This window comes from Pseudophryne corroboree, chromosome 7 (assembly GCF_028390025.1).
Source record: "Pseudophryne corroboree isolate aPseCor3 chromosome 7, aPseCor3.hap2, whole genome shotgun sequence".
NCBI lineage: Eukaryota > Metazoa > Chordata > Amphibia > Anura > Myobatrachidae > Pseudophryne > Pseudophryne corroboree.
The window spans coordinates 281,012,786-281,030,068 of record NC_086450.1 but is presented as its reverse complement, the minus strand read 5'-3'; the positions used below and the strand labels follow the sequence as shown (position 1 = coordinate 281,030,068).

At 45.7% G+C, this 17,283-nt stretch overlaps 1 protein-coding gene and 1 long non-coding RNA gene across 7 annotated transcripts in view; one reads left to right on the top strand and one right to left on the bottom strand.

Moving 5' to 3' along the window:
• The window catches only part of LOC134945098 (uncharacterized), a 224,914-nt gene that overhangs the window by 7,653 nt on the left and 199,978 nt on the right, over nt 1-17,283 (bottom strand). The window lies entirely within an intron of this gene.
• The window catches only part of MYO1B (myosin IB), a 518,726-nt gene that overhangs the window by 458,914 nt on the left and 42,529 nt on the right, over nt 1-17,283 (top strand). For all 4 annotated transcript variants that reach the window (XM_063934156.1, XM_063934153.1, XM_063934155.1 and 1 more), the window contains 2 exons: nt 1,237-1,343; nt 12,258-12,390. In XM_063934156.1, the coding sequence (XP_063790226.1) occupies nt 1,237-1,343; nt 12,258-12,390 (240 nt within the window). The remainder of the gene's footprint in view (nt 1-1,236; nt 1,344-12,257; nt 12,391-17,283) is intronic.

Here is a 17,283-nt window from a genome sequence, read left to right as displayed (position 1 = left end):
GTGCTTTTTGTAGAATGACATTTAATGAAACAATGCACCATAAGAAATCAGCCTGGGATGACTGTATAAACCTTGCTGTTCTTATTTACAATAATTGCTGCTCTGTTGAAATGGGCGGGGGATGGGAAGAAATTCTTTTATAGAGGAAATGGCAAAATTCCATCACTGTGCTCATTATAAACTTCCTGTCGTTTTACAGCTGATGTGAACTTGTGGAATTAATGCTGCTTGCAATAATAAACCATTGGCATTCTTTACCCACTCCATACAAATTGTAACTTTTTATTAAATTTCTGTGAATATTTCATCATTTATCCGCTGTGCCTATTCGTATACATATTTTGCTGAAATATTTTATATATTCTTAATGAGATGTTGCTATCATTTTTCTAAAGTATATGTATTCTAAAAACTAGTCACATACAGTAAGTGATTGTATCTATTTATAAGTAGTAGACGCTGCCTCCTCCTAAAGAATGATGGCAGATTACTATAATACATACAAACTGCTTAATAAATATTAATGTTAAGCTGCTATTCTTAATGACTGAATCCGAAACTGTGAAACTGTCACTAGCAAATTTTGGTGAATTGGAATTTTCCAGTGTAATTTATTGCTAAATAATGTAAATAACTAATGTAAACACCGTTGCCATTACTGAAATTATAATAATGTCACATCTTAAAAGGAGACATAGTGACTGCAGACCATATAAACCACATTCAGGTGGGACAAGTGAAAACTCAATTCTAAGATGTTACATTGATGCATTCAACATAACAGTCTGAGCTGCTGCCTTGTGTGATGGCCTCCATCTGCAGGGACACACAGGTCCGGTATATAATACCGGTGGTCAGGACCCTGGAGCCAGAATCCTCGCTATGCTCGCCACGATTCACACCCTATTATATTCCACCTCAGGTGGTGGCATGGACCACCACCCGAGTGGGAATTTGGGGCTTTGGTCAGGATTCCGACCTGCAGCATTTTGCCGGCTGTCTGGATTCAGTTGTCGGTCTCCTGGCCGCCGGGAACCCGATAACTGGTAAATGAACTGCATCCCAGGGACACATTGGGTCTGGGCAGAATCTGGATGGTGGGAGGTGTGTGTACCATGTTTGTAGAATAAAGTTGTATACAAGCTGTACATATTAAAAACAAATTGCTTTATAACTCCTTCAAGTAAATACAGTATTCATAGCATATTCTTGTATTGATTTTTTTCTATTTTCTAGTGTAAAAAGTACAGGGACCAGTTCACAGAACAGAAAAAGTTCATTTATGATGAAAAACTGGAAGCCAGTGAACTCTTCAAAGATAAGAAATCTTTGTATCCTGCCAGGTAACTACCTTTATTACAGTAGTCATCTGTAGAGAACCTTCCACCTAGTACTCGTATTTCAAACGGTAGTGGGTAAAGATAAAGAAGGAGATTTATCAAAGTTTGTAGAGAAATAAAGTACCAGCCAATCAACTGCTGTAATTTCAAAGGCTGTAGTTAGAAAAATGACAGGTACATCGATTAGTTGGTACGTTATCGCTCTCCAAACTTTGATAAAGCTACCCCTCCAAGTATATTATCACTGTGGACAGCAATGATAAACATGACTTATGGTTATAGTTAGAAAATATCAGACATTGAGTTTGTATTTTTATTAAACCTTATTTTCTTTACCAGTATATGAGCCAACACACTACCAAAGAACACAGGACGCTTTATAAAAACATGGTGCGACATTGCTGTTCACATTGGCGTATCTATAATGCGTGCTGTTTGGAGGGGGCCCACATTGCACACCCAGCACCCATGTTTGTTTACTTACAGCGTCAGCACTGCAGCAGAAATTACCTGTAAAAAGACGCTGCAGCAATTTTCCCGGTGATTTGCACATGCACAACAGAGATTAGTCACTGGCAACGTGGCGGGCGCAATGTTCCCCCGAGACCTGCACATGTGCAGTAGACTATGGACAATGGTAGACAGAGTCTACTGTGCCACAGAGAGGAGGGAGTCTGCATACATGCACCCTCCTCTCTTAAACCGCCCCTGCTGTTACCCAAAGAAAACTAAATCCGATAATTTGCTTTAGTTAACATTTAGTAGTCCAGTTGGTGTTAATAAAAAAAAAATATTTATATAGCTCTTTCTCCAGTAGGACAGACAGAATGAGATATAATATAGTACAGAAACATAATACAGTACAGGAAAATGAAATACAGAAAAGCTTTTCATGAAATACAGAGAGCTTGGAGATACTACAGCAGGTTTAGCAGCCATTTTGGGTCATCTGTTGCAGGGTTACTCAGCCTACCCATTTTAGATGCACTGTGTAGGATTACACTGGGCAGAACAGGGAATGTCTGAAACTGATACTATATATAATGGGAGAGATAAAATACTTGTCAAGAACCTTGTATGTACTGTACATAAGCACCATGCATTTTTCATTCTACACAGAGCACCAGGTGAGGCAGCCATGTTTGGCGCACTAAATTGTTTACCCTGTGTGAATAATAAGTATTGCGTGGAAAATAGAGGGCACAAGTATAGATTGAACAGTGGACTAATAGGATACAGCCTGTCTGGATAATACCATGGGTTAATTACCCCACCTGTGAAGTACCAGGCGTGGCAGCTACCTATGGCGCATTACATACATGTACTGTAGGCCACAGTGGGCAGGATAAGCAATCCATAGCAGTAAGTAGAGAATAGGACAGTAAGTGGCAGTATCAGCCTAGAGCAAGCAAAATAAAACTGCAAGAAATTATAGTTTCTCTTACGTTCTAGAGGATGCTGGGGTCCATTTAGTACCATGGGGTATAGACTGGTCCTTTGGGAGCCACTGGCACTTTAAGAGATTAATAGTGTGGGCTGGCCCCTCCCTCTATGCCCCTCCTACCAGACTCAGTTTAGAAAATGTGCCTGAAGTAGCCGGTCACAGTTAGGGGAGCTCCTAGGAGTTTTTCTAGTTTTATTTTTTTCTAAGAGTTGTTAGGTACAGGAAGGCTGCTGGCAACAGCTTCCCTGCTTCGTGGGACTTTGTGGGGGGGGGGGGGGGGGGGGGGGGAGTAGGAACCAACTCTCGAAGTTAATGGTTCTCGATCTCCGCTGACAGGACACTGAGCTCCTGAGGGTGCTGATCGCAAGCCCGCGAGGCGACCGCTCACTCCCGCAGCATGGTCGTCACCCCCTAACAGAGCCAGAAGAAAGAAGAGTGGTGAGTACAGCGCCGGCGGCCCGGTTAACGGGTTGCCGGTGGGAATGGCGGCACAAAGGTGGGAGCGCAGCTCTGACAGCCTGCGCTCCATGAGGGCTCAGCAACATGCATATGTAGACGCTGCTGAGGGTCGTCCTGGGCTAGCGCGATCACCCTAAGACTGGTAAATATAGCTAACAGGGGCTAATCCTGCTGTTAGCATCAAAGACCTCAGACCAGTATAATCTAATTCTGCGGGAAACCGCACGCCATTACAGGGGGCAGGGATTCTCCTCAGAGCGGATCCAGCACCATTTTCTCCCTGCAGATCACTGAAGCAGGACACTGACAGGGAGCACTGATCCCCACATAACTCCAGTTATCCTCTGCGGTACCAGTGGGTTATAGACAGGGGGGGAGAGTGTAGTTAGTACTAATTAACCTATTACGGTTAGTTAGTCAGCGACGGGCTTTTATCATAATAACTGCCTACTGGAGCACTGTGTGGCTGGCTCCTTATACTCTGTGACTCTTTGAAGGTACTCTGGGGGAAACTGTGTCTGACATTTTCCTGTATATGTGTGTAGGTGTATATATCCACATTACCATGTCTAAGGGCTCTGTGTCATGTGCTGCAGAGTGTGTATCTTCTCCTGAGGAGTCTATTCCATGTACTCAGGACTGGGTGTATTCAGAATCCATGGGTGGATTCTTTAAGGGGAATGATATCCCAGATTTCATCAAGGATGTCACATAATGAGAAAGAGACGCAGTTTTTGAGAAAATCTGTAGAGGGTTTGAAGTATTCAGCTCCCATTACTTCCTCAAATACCCCACCTACATACCCGAAAAAATGTACTATTGCCCAGATAATGCAAGTTGACACCGATACCGACTCTGATACAGGGGATGGTGATGGGGATATGCAAGGGGGGGTATCCCTTGCTAAAGGGGTGCAGCTAATGATTGAAGTTATTAGGGATGTTTTACATATTTCTGAGAAGGTACCTGAACAAGTAGAGTAATCTTATTTTACAGAACATAGGAAATCCCCACTTACCTTCCCTGCTTCTATGGAGTTAAACTCTTTATTTGAAAAATCCTGGGAAAACCCAGAGAAAAAATTCCAGATCCCTAAAAGAATTCTCATTGCTTTCCCATTCCCTGAAGAGGATAGAAAGAAATGGAGAAAACCCTCCTATAGTAGACGCTTCTGTATTTTGGTTGTCTAAAAAGGTGGTTTTACCTGTCCCTGGTTCAACTGCCTTAAAAGAGCCGGCTGACCGCAACATTGAGACTACGATCAAATCACTATACACTGCTACAGGCGTGGCTTTAAAGCCCACTATTGCTTGTGCGTGGATTTCTAAAGCCATAGTAAAGTGGTCAGGCACATTACTAGAGGACTTGGATACTATGGATAGGAGTGACATTGACTTGTTTTTACGTCACATACAGGATTCTGCAGGTTTCATGGTGGAGGCCATGAAGGACCTTGGCATGCTGAATGCAAGGGCTACTTCCATGGCGGTCTCAGCACGCAGAGGACTGCGGATGCAGAATCCAAGAAAAGTGTGGAGAACCTACCCTTCACAGGTCAGGCTCAGTTTGGGGTCACATTGGATGCGTGGATCTCCAAGGCAACTGCGGGTAAGTCGACCTTTCTCCCCTCAGCAGCACCACTGACTAGGAAATCTTATCCTACATCTAAACTGCAGTCCTTTCGGACCGCAAAATGTAAAAAATCCAAATCCCCTTCCATCTTCTTTAGGGGTGGTCGGGGAAAATCCAGAAAACCTGCACCAACAGGTTCTCAGGAACAGAAACCAGGTTCTGTGTCCACAAAATATTCAGCATGATAGTGGACATCCCAGTCTGGATATCGGGCAGGTGGGAGCGAGACTAAAACATTTTAGTCACATCTGGGCGTCATCATGCCTAGACCCCTGGGTGACAGACATTGTTACCCAGAGCTACAGACTGGAGTTTCAGGAACTCCCAACTCACAGATTCTTCAAATCAGGCTTGCCAGTTTCACTGACAAGTGCTATCCTGCAGGAAGCCATTCGAAAATTGGTCCAAACAAATGTTATTGTTTCAGTTCCACCTCACCTAATACACAAGGGAAATTACTCAAACCTGTTTGTGGTACCGAAAGCGGACGGTTCGGTAAGGCCGATATTAAACCTAAAGTCATTGAAACCCTACTTGAGGGAATTCAGATTGAAGGTGGAGTCTCTGAGAGCGGTGATCTCAGGTCTGGAGGAGGGGGAATTCCTGGTATCCCTGGACATTCCGATCTGGCCAGCTCACCAGGATTATTTAAGAATTGCGCTGCTGGATTGTCACTATCAGTTCCAGGCACTGCCTTTTGGCCTCGCCACAGCACTGAGGGTGTTCACCAAGGTCATGGCAGAGATGATGCTACTCCTCTGCAGGCAAGGAGTGAACACAATTCCATATCTGGACAATCTGCTGATAAAAGCATCTTCCAGGGAGAAGTTGTTGCAGAGCTTTGCTCTCTCAACTCGTCTACTCCAGGATCATGGGTGGATCCTGAACCTTCCAAAGTCACATTTGGAGCCGACAAGGAAACTGCCCTTCCTGGGGATGATACTCGTGTCGAGTACAGAGTACAGAGTGTTTTTCTACCGGTAGAGAAAGCGTTGGTGATCCAGTCAATGGTATGGGATGTCCTGAAGCCAGCCCGGGTATTGGTTCATCAGTGCATTCACCTTCTGGGGAAGATGGTAGCCTCCTAAGAGGCTCTTCAGTATGGAAGATTCCATGCGAGGTCCTTTCAACTGGATCTCCTAGACAAATGGTCATGATCACACCAGCAGATACGTCTGTCACCGAAAGCCAGAATTTCACTCCTCTGGTGGCTGCAAACTTCTCACCTACTAGAGGGCCACAGGTTCGGGATTAAGAATTGGATCCTTCTAACCATGCATGCAAATCTCAGAGGTTGGGGAGCGGTCACCCAAGGGGAAAACTTCCAAGGAAAGTGGTCAAGTCTGGAATTCATCCTTCCGATAAACATTCTGGAACTAAGGGCCATATACAGCGGCCTTCTACATGTGGCACATCTTCTGCAAGATCAGGCCATTCAGGTTCAGTCGGACAATGTAATGGCAGTGTCCTACATAAACTGGCAGGGCGGAACGAAGAGCAGAGCGGCAATGTCAGAGGTAAAAGGAATCCTCCTCTGAGCAGAAAAGCACGCGGTGGTGCTATCAGCAATCCACATTCCGGGAGTGGACAACTGGGAAGCGGACTTCCTTAGCAGACACGATCTCCATCCAGGAGAATGGGGCCTCCACCCGGAGGTGTTAGCAGAGGTGACAAGCTGATGTGGTGTACCTCAGGTAGACGTGATGGCCTCTCGCCTCAACAAGAAGCTTCAGAGGTACTGTTCCAGGTCGAGAGACCCACAGGCAGTGGCGATGGACGCACTGGTAACTCTGTTTGATAATCCTTGGGATGAATGGAAGTGGAGGGAACACATACACTGACTGGAACAGTCAGTGTATGTGTTCCCTCCACTTCCATTCATCCCAAGGATTATCAAACTAATAAAAAGTACAAGAGTTCAGGTTATCCTCATTGCTCCAGACTGGCCAAGGAGGGTTTGGTACGCGGATCTTCTGAAATTACTGCTGGAGGATCCGAGGCTTCTTCCTCTTCGCGAGAACCTTCTGCAACAGGGGCCGTTCGCCTATCAAGACTTACCGCGGCTATGTTTCATGGAGGTTGAACGCCAGATCTTAGCTCGGAAGGGTATTCCAAAAAAGGTAATTCCTACGCTGATACAAGCTAGGAAGGGGGTTACGTCTAAACATTACCATCGGATTTGGAAAAAGTATGTGTCTTGGTGTGAATCCCAAGAAGTTTCCAACGGTGGAGTTTCAACTGGGACGGTTTCTCCTCTTTCTGCAAGCAGGTCTGGATGTGGGCCTACTCTTGGGCTCCATAAAAGTCCTGATTTCGGTCTTGTCTATTTTCTTGCAGAAACAATTGGCAGCCCTCCCTGAGGTTTAGACATTCTTGAAAGGGCCTCTGCACATCCAACCACCCTTTGTGCCTCCTACGGCACCTTGGGATCTTAATGTGGTGCTGCAGTTCCTGCAATCAGATTGGTTCGAACCTTTGCAGGAGGAGGACGTCAAGTTTCTTACTTTGAAGGCGGTCACACTGTTGGCATTGGCATCTGCTAGATGTGTCCGAATTGGGGGCATTGTCATGCAAGAGCCCCTACTTGAATTTCCACGAAGATAGAGCTGAGCTCAGAACGCGTCAGCAGTATCTTCCAAAGGTTGTGTCAGCTTTTCATATCAACCAACCTATTGTGGTGCCAGTGGCTACTGACTCCTCAATTACCTCAAAGTCCTTGGATGTGGTGAGTGCTTTGAAAATTTATGTGAAGAGAACTTCTCGTCACAGGAAGCCGGACGCTTTATTTGTCCTTTATGATCCCAACAAGATTGGGTGTCCTGCTTCTAAGCAGACAGATCAGGTTTACTATCCAGCATGCTTATTCGACGGCAGGCTTGCTGTGTCCAAAATCTGTTAAGTCCCACTCTACTCGTAAAGTGGGTTCTTCCTTGGTTGCTGCCCGGGGTGTCTCGGCTGTACAGCTTTGCCGAGCAGCTACTTGGTCAGGGTCGAACACGTTTGCTAAGTTCTACAAGTACGATACTTTGGCCTCTGAGGACCTAAAGTTTGGTCAATCTGTTCTGCAGGAACCTCAGCACTCTCCCTCCCGTACTGGGAGCTTTGGTACATCCCCATGGTACTAAATGGACCCCAGCATCCTCTAGTACGTAAGATTAAATAGGATTTTAATTACCTACCGGTAAATCCTTTTCTCGTAGTCCATGGAGGATGCTGGGCACACGCCCAGTGCTTCATATTCCTGCATTGTTACTTGGTTCAGTATTGTTGTTTTAGCCGTTGCTGAATTGTTCCGAGTTGGTTAGATTGGCTTTCCTTTTTTATTATGTGTGAGCTGGTGTGAATCTCACCACTATCTGTGTATTTCCTTCTCTCGAAGTATGTCCGTCTCCTCGGGCACAGTTTCTAGACTGAGTCTGGTAGGAGTGGCAAAGAGGGAGGGGCCAGCCCACACTATTGAACTCTTAAAGGGCCCATGGCTCCCAAAGGACCCATCTATACTCCATGGTACTAAATGGGCACCAGCATTCTCTACGTACTACGAGAAAAGGTAATTAAAATCCTATTTTTTTATTAAAAATAACAATGTTGCAAACCGCAAACTGAACAATGGCATATAAGAACATGGTAGACCATGTGTACATAAAGGTGAGTACAGCAATAAGAAAAGTCCAAACCAAACAGTGGAAGCAGATAGAGGGGACAAATGGCCAGTAGGGAGATAAAACAATAATAAAAGGCCTGCTGCGGCCCCCAAGAAATTGCCCATCCGACGTCGTTAAGTATCCCGCCACAGTGCCTCGAGAGCCAGCATGGCAGTGCCCCTCTCGTCCCTGCACAATGAGGGTTTGGGGGTGGGTTGCCTGGCCGCCACTGTCCAGACAGATGAAGTGGCTCTCGAGCAGAAAAGCTTCTGACAAGATGGTGGTGGCCCCTCAGCAGCAGGGCAGCAACAAACCGCCCGCTGTACTCCCCCCCCCCCCCCCCCCCCCCCCCCCCCCCCCTTGGCTCTCAGCTCACCTGGAGGGGAAGGGTCTGCACTTGAGGAAGTGCCCATCAGGGGAAATGTCAATCACCCTGAACACCAGTTCCTCTGTGTCCTTTTCCAGTGCAGACGGCAAAGTTTATGGTCAGGGTCTCAATGGGCAGCACATCTGGATGGGGAGCTATAGCGGGCGCCTTCACCAGTGATGGTCGCACTAATTTATATATTTTGCATCAAATAAAATGGCATTCTTGGAATTCCCTGTTTCCTCTTCCGACTTGTGATGGCCAGTTTTCCTCATAGGCAAATACAATCTTTTTGTTTTTGTTTTTTGTTTGGTCTCAATGAAAGAGAAGCATTAATATACTGTGACAAGGATCACATACACCGATTTACAATTCAAACAGCAGGTTAATCTTTTCTCCAGCAGTTAGATCACTCACAATATTGTGCAGCAGTCTGCAGCAGGTTACAGATTTCAGTATAACAGTCCACGTGTTTGATAATCACAATTGTACAGTCTCCAATGGCTCTTAGCGTAACCCCAAACCCCAGCCTATCACTTGGCTAGTTAGTCCAGCATCAGGATCATTGTACCTGTGTACAGACCACATTCCTAAGGTGTGTACACACGGTGAGATTTTTTCTTACGATTTTGACTATATAGTCAAAATCGTAAGAAAATGTTAGTGCAGATCGCAAGGTGAAAGTCACCTTGCGATCCCGATTCGATGCCGATGCGCGGTTGAAATCGCAAGAATAGATAGACTGTGCAGGCAAGTCAATTTTGACTATCTCTATAGAAGAGACAGTCAAAATTGACACTTAGCCAAAATCGCACATAGTCAGTATCGCAAGCACATGAGTGTGCTTGCGATACTGACTATGTGCCGACCTAGCCCCTGTCGCATAGTGAGAATCGAGCATAGCCCGAATCTCACCGTGTGTTTGGGCCATAAGTTTGATTTTGACTATGCGATTTCCCTTGAATTCCCCCAGAGCACAGATAGTACAGATTTTGACTATCTGTGCTTGAGATTTTCTCTATGTACGATTTTGACTATAATTTGTACTAGATAGTACCCTAGATTGTCAAGATTGACTTGCCTGCACAGTCTATCTAGCCTTAGGAAACCGACCCCACGGGAGCGCGCATTGAGATCGAACCTGCATCGCAAGCTGCCTAAAGGGGGGTACTCACGGGAGAGATGTGTGCTGAACGATCTTAACACAGACCGCTCAGCACAGAGCGAGGGGGAAAGCCGACGGGGGGCCGCTCACTTAACACAACGGTGAAGTGAGCGACCCGCTAGATTGAGCCTGCATGCAGCTCAATCTAGCATCGGCGATAGCGATGCGCGGGGCCGCGCATCGCTATCGCTGGAGGGCATACACACGGCAGATCCGTGCTTAAAATCTAAGCAATCTAGCAAGATTGCTTAGATTTTAAGCACGGATCTCTCCGTGTGTACCCCCCTTAACACTATGAGATAGGCACTAATTTTTCATAAGATTTTGACTATATAGTCAAAATCTTACAGATTTATCTCACCGTGTGTACACCCCTCTAAAGGCAGCTCACAGGTGCTACTAAGCAGCCTGGCTGCAGTTTCATTCCTGACCTGAAAGAAAACCTGGACTGGATCCATGTTCATCTGCTGTTACATGCTTAGACAGGAAAATCCTGCTGTCCTTGTCACAATGGCCCTCATTCCGAGTTGATCGGTCGCAAGGCGAATTTAGCAGAGTTACACACGCTAAGCCGCCGCCTACTGGGAGTGAATCTTAGCTTCTTAAAATTGCGACCGATGTATTCGCAATATTGCGATTACTAACTACTTAGCAGTTTCAGAGTAGCTCCAGACTTACTCTGCCTGTGCTATCAGTTCAGTGCTTGTCGTTCCTGGTTGACGTCACAAACACACCCAGCGTTCGCCCAGGCACTCCCACCGTTTCCCCGGCCACTCCTGCGTTTTTTCCGGAAACGGTAGCGTTTTCAGCCACACGCCCCTGAAACGCCGTGTTTCCGCCCAGTAACACCCATTTCCTGTCAATCACATTACGATCGCCGGAGCGAAGAAAAAGCCATGAGTAAAAATACTTTCTTCATAGTAAAGTTACTTGGCGCAGTCGCAGTGCGAACTTTGCGCATGCGTACTAAGCGGATTTTCACTGCGATGCGATGAAAAAGAACGAGCGAACAACTCGGAATGAGGGCCAATATGCAGAGTGTATTTTGTTACACATTCAGATTTTTTAGGTGGCCATAAGACAATAGCACAAAAGCCAAGTAATTATTTCCCTCTTCTTCAGGACTGGGTATAGTCAATCAGCTGCCTGGGGCATAAAGAAGGCACAAATTAGCATCATAGCCCCTCCCAGTACTCACATATGTAAACATAACTGCTATTTTCACTACACTGAAAGGATGGAAAGCTCCACAGTTTGTAGGCGATTGGGCTTAATTTCTTGACCAAATGACTCTATGCACTTCAGAATATGTGAACCTTTACCAACATTTGCACTATCTCATGGTTGAGCACCATGTACACGTACAGCTACCAGTGGTTCACATCATCTAATGTCAACTTTAGTACTATATGCAGGAGAAGCCAAATAGCTTCCTTTTAGAAGCTTTCATTTTTTGTCCAGCTTTACATTTATACATATAGTGAGCAAATCTGGAAACCATTTTCTCTATTAAAAAAACTGTATTTTATTGTATTCTAACCAGGGCTGGATGAAGCTCTATGGCTGCCCTAGGCATGCCTCACCATTGGCGTTCTTACCTTAACAGGCATATATACGATTTTAAGCAGATCAGTCATTTTAATAACTGCTTACATGCACTCTATATATAGTTTAACTCAACTCTATTGTCACTAATTGACTGTTCTTTGGGATACATTCCAACACATAAATCATTGGATTGTAAAACAAAAAGCAACACCATGGCAATTTAGAACTGCTAGACCTGTAGGGCCCCAATTATTAACGAAAAATGACACCAGCTGCATTTTTCGTTTAATATCACTGCGGTACAAATGAGGAGTGAAGGGCTGAACAGTCATGCACATGTGCGACATCCGGCAGTAGGGACCGCACTGCTCTCTCTCTCTCTCTCTGGCGAGAGCCGTACGGGGTTTGATGAATATTGAAAGAATGACATAACCCCTTTAGCAAGTACTAAAGGGGTTATTCATTGTTGATAAATGGGGCTCGTAGTTTGGAGATAATACTAGAGTGGGAGAATACACTGTACAGTACTTTTCGCTGTGTATTCCTTACAAACCGCTTGTATTCATAAAATACCTGATAGTGTTATAAATTACCATTTATGGGTATAATTTAGTTGTTCTGATGCAATAAGCAACTCATCTGTAATGTCTTATTTTAGCGTTGGACAACCATTCCAAGGGGATTATTTGGAAATCAGCAAAAACCCCAAATATAAGAAGCTAAGTGATGCCATTGAAGATAAAATAATAATTGCTGACACCGTGAGTAAAATAAACAGAGCCAATGGAAAGGTAAGAGATTGACTTGAGTTTTGATTAAATGTTCTTAATCACAATGAAAGCTGTATGGACATTAGTCAGTGCCCTCAATAGGCCCAGCAATTTCTGTCCGTAGATGGAGTAGTGTTCTCTTACTTAGCGCTCATGCTTGACTCTATCAGTGCCTCACTTACACAGAAGAATATGGCTTCTATTTATCAAATAGCCCGAGAGGGCATACACTCAGAATGGCTTCACAAGAATTTTGATATAGTCTGAATGTTGACTGTCAAAATGTCGACATGGAGGTGAGGTCAACATTCACAATGTCCACGTCGACACTCTGAATGTCGGCTTTACATAAGTTATTTTCTATCACCATTCATCACAGCAATAGAGAAGATTTTGTGGTTGTTTTATTAAAAGCTTCCCAACATTACTGGCTCGCGGAGACAAGAACCGACTTCTCCAGTCACTACAGGATACCTCCTGAGATTCCATGATGGTATTCCTGAGTCTCAAAGTATCCTCCGTCTCTTCTCATCCCTGTCTTAACACATTTTTCTGAGGGTTGGCTGGTGATATGAAAAATGCCATTGGGTTTATGGTCTGATGATAACATTGGGCGATTGGCCAGGTATATATATATATATATATATATATATATATATATATATACACACATATAAATATATATACACTGCTCAAAAAAATAAAGGGGAACACTAAAATAACACATCCTAGATCTGAATGAATGTAATATTCTTATTAAATACTTTGTTATTTACACAGTTGAATGTGCTGACAACAAAATCACACATAAATTATCAATGGAAATCAAATTTATTAACCCATGGAGGTCTGGATTTGGAGTCACCCTCAAAATTAAAGTGGAAAAACACACTACAGGCTGATCCAACTTTGATGTAATGTCCTTAAAACAAGTCAAAATGCGGCTCAGTAGTGTGCGTGGCCTCCACGTGCCTGTATGACCTCCCTACAACCCACACAAGTGGCTCAGGTAGTGCAGCTCATCCAGGATGGCACATCAATGCGAGCTGTGGCAAGAAGGTTTGCTGTGTCTGTCAGCGTAGTGTCCAGAGCATGGAGGCGCTACCAGGAGACAGGCCAGTACATCAGAAGACATGGAGAAGGCCGTAGGAGGGCAACAACCCAGCAGCAGGACCGCTACCTCTGCCTTTGTGCAAGGAGGAACAGGAGGAGCACTGCCAGAGCCCTGCAAAATGACCTCCAGCAAGCCACAAATGTGCATGTGTCTACTCAAACGATCAGAAACAGACTCCATGAGGGTGGTATGAGGGCCCGATGCCCACAGTTGGGGGTTGTGCTTACAGCCCAACACCGTGCAGGACGTTTGGCATTTGCCAGAGAACACCAAGCATGGCAAATTCGCCACTGGCGCCCTGTGCTCTTCACAGATGAAAGCAGGGTCTCACTGAGCACATGTGACAGACGTGACAGAGTCTGGAGACGCCAAGGGGAACGTTCTGCTGTCTGCAACATTCTCCAGCATGACCGGTTTGGCATGGGTCAGTAATGGTGTGGTGTGGCATTTCTTTGGGGGGCCGCACAGCCCTCCATGTGCTCGAGAGAGGTAGCCTGACTGCCATTAGGTACCGAGATGAGATCCTCAGACCCCTTGTGAGACCATATGCTGGTGCGGTTGGCCCTGGGTTCCTCCTAATGCAAGACAATGCTAGACCTCATGTGGCTGGAATGTGTCAGCAGTTCCTGCAAGACGAAGGCATTGATGCTATGGACTGGCCCGCCCGTTTCCCAGACCTGAATCCAATTGAGCACATCTGGGACATCATGTCTCGCTCCATCCACCAATGCCACGTTGCACCACAGACTGTCCAGGAGTTGGCGGATGCTTTAGTCCAGGTCTGGGAGGAGATCCCTCAGGAGACCATCCGCCACCTCATCAGGAGCATGCCCAGGCATTGTAGGGAGGTCATACAGGCACGTGGAGGCCACAGACACTACTGAGCCTCATTTTGACTTGTTTTAAGGACATTACATCAAACTTGGATCAGCCTGTAGTGTGTTTTTCCACTTTAATTTTGAGGGTGACTCCAAATCCAGACCTCCATGGGTTAATAAATTTGATTTCCATTGATAATTTTTGTGTGATTTTGTTGTCAGCACATTCAACTATGTAAAGAACAAAGTATTTAATAAGAATATTTCATTCATTCAGATCTAGGATGTGTTATTTTAGTGTTCCCTTTATTTTTTTGAGCAGTGTATATGTATATATATATATATATATATATATATATATATATTTCTCTAACGTCCTAAGTGGATGCTGGGGACTCCGTAAGGACCATGGGGATTAGTGGCTCCGCAGGAGACTGGGCACAACTATAAAGAAAGCTTTTAGACTACTGGTGTGCACTGGCTCCTCCCACTAAGACCCTCCTCCAGACTTCAGTTAGAGTCTTGTGCCCGGCTGAGCTGGATGCACGCTAGGGGCTCTCCTGAGCACCTAGCAAGAAAGTATATTTAGGTTTTTTATTTTACAGTGAGATCTGCTGGCAACAGACTCACTGCAGCGAGGGACTAAGGGGAGAAGAAGCGAACCTACCTAACAGGTGGTAGTTTGGGCTTCTTAGGCTACTGGACACCATTAGCTCCAGAGGGATCGACCGCAGGACCCGACCTTGGTGTTCGTTCCCGGAGCCGCGCCGCCGTCCCCCTTACAGAGCCAGAAGCACGAAGAGGTCCAGAAAATCGGCGGCAGAAGACTTTGGTCTTCACCAAGGTAGCGCACAGCACTGCAGCTGTGCGCCATTGCTCCTCATGTACACCTCACACTTCGGTCACTGATGGGTGCAGGGCGCTGGGGGGGGGGGGGGGGGGCGCCCTGAGGGCAATAGATGACACCTTGGCTGGCAAATATACATCATATATAGTCCTAGAGGCTATATAGATGTAAAATTACCCCTGCCAGTATTCCAGAAAAAGCGGGAGAAAGTCCGCCGAAAAGGGGGCGGGGCTTCTCCCTCAGCACACTGGCGCCATTTTTCCCTCACAGCTCCGCTGGAAGTAAGCTCCCTGGCCCTCCCCTGCAGTCTGAATACTACAGAAGGGTAAAAAAGAGAGGGGGGGCACTAAATTTAGGCGCAGTATAGATATTATATATATATATATATATATATATATATATATATATATATATAAGATATATAAAAAAGCAGCTATAAGGGAAAACACTCATTGATAGTGGGATCCCAGTGTTATATAGCGCTCTGGTGTGTGCTGGCATACTCTCTCTCTGTCTTCCCAAAGGGCTTTGTGGGGTTCTGTCCTCTGTCAGAGCATTCCCTGTGTGTTTGCGGTGTGTCGGTACGGCTGTGTCGACATGTTTGATGAGGAGGCTTATGTGGAGGCGGAGCTGATGCCTGTAAATGTGATGTCACCCCCTGCGGGGTCGACACCTGAGTGGATGGTGCTGTTGAAGGAATTACGTGATAGTGTCAACTCCTTACATAAAAGGTTTGACGACATACCAAATGTGGGACAGCCGGCTTCTCAGCCTGTGTCTGCCCAGGCGTCTCAAAAGCCATCAGGGGCTCTAAAACGCCCGCTACCTCAGATGGTTGACACAGATGTCGACACGGATACTGACTCCAGTGTCGACGACGAGGAGACTAATGTAACTTCCAGTAGGGCCACACGTTACATGATTGAGGCAATGAAAAATGTGTTGCACATTTCTGATGTTACCCCCGGTACCACAAAAAAGGGTATAATGTTTGGAGAGAAAAAACTACCAGTAGCTTTTCCTCCATCTGAAGAGTTAAATGAAGTGTGTGAAGAAGCGTGGGCTTCCCCTGATAAAAAGCTGGTAATTTCTAAGAGGTTACTAATGGCGTACCCTTTCCCGCCAGAGGATAGGTCACGCTGGGAAACATCCCCTAGGGTGGATAAAGCGCTCACACGCTTGTCAAAGAAGGTGGCACTACCGTCTCCGGATACGGCCGCCCTGAAGGAATCTGCTGATAGAAAGCAGGAGGCTATCCTGAAATCTATATATACACACACAGGTGTTATATTGAACAAATTGTATCCAGCGCTCTACTTGTGTGGATAAACGCTGTGGCAGCAAAATTGTGGTGGAGGTTAAACCCAATACCTCTTTAAAGATATATAACATAAGGGTACACAATTGCGCCTGAATATGTGGTGGTAATGGTTGTAATACTAAATGACAAGTATACGCTGTATATATGAAGAATAAGTGTATTTCTTCTAAAACAAAATGACAGAAAGAGAGAATAAGTGGAAAAAGATGTGAAAAAATAGGAAATTAATACATTAATGAAAGAGTGTATATATATATGCATATGAAAGAAATCTATACATATGTATACTTTGGTCCGCAGTCCAGTACAATAGAGTGTGGCGTCCCACCTCGTTTAATTGTGCTCAAACTTCTACCACAATGTGTGGAGGGGTATATACAACACTGTCCCAGAGGAGCTCGTTCAGTAATATACGGGGGTCACGGTCAAAAAGTCTGTTGCAGCAGCTTGATCCTGTCTTGAGAGGCAGGGGGGGAGAGGTGATCTTCTGACGGTGCTAGCAAATGAAGGGGTACCCCAGGTGGCTATGCGGGAGGGATGAGTTGCAGGAGATAGGTAATTTTTGGCTCTGGACTCGCCGCTCTCTGACACGGTCTGCGGCTGCGGAAGGCGCCCGTGTAGACAGGCGTCTGCCGCCGGCCAGATCCGAGGAGTGCGGTCGTGTCTCTGGGGGGGAAAAGTGTCACTGACTTCGAGACCCGGAGCGGGACTGTCCGCAGTGCACCTCCCCACTTACAGAGCCCTTACCTTATTCTTCTGTGCTCGATTCCCAACTTCCGCTGTCACCTTGCTTCCTTGTCAGTCTTGCAGCTTT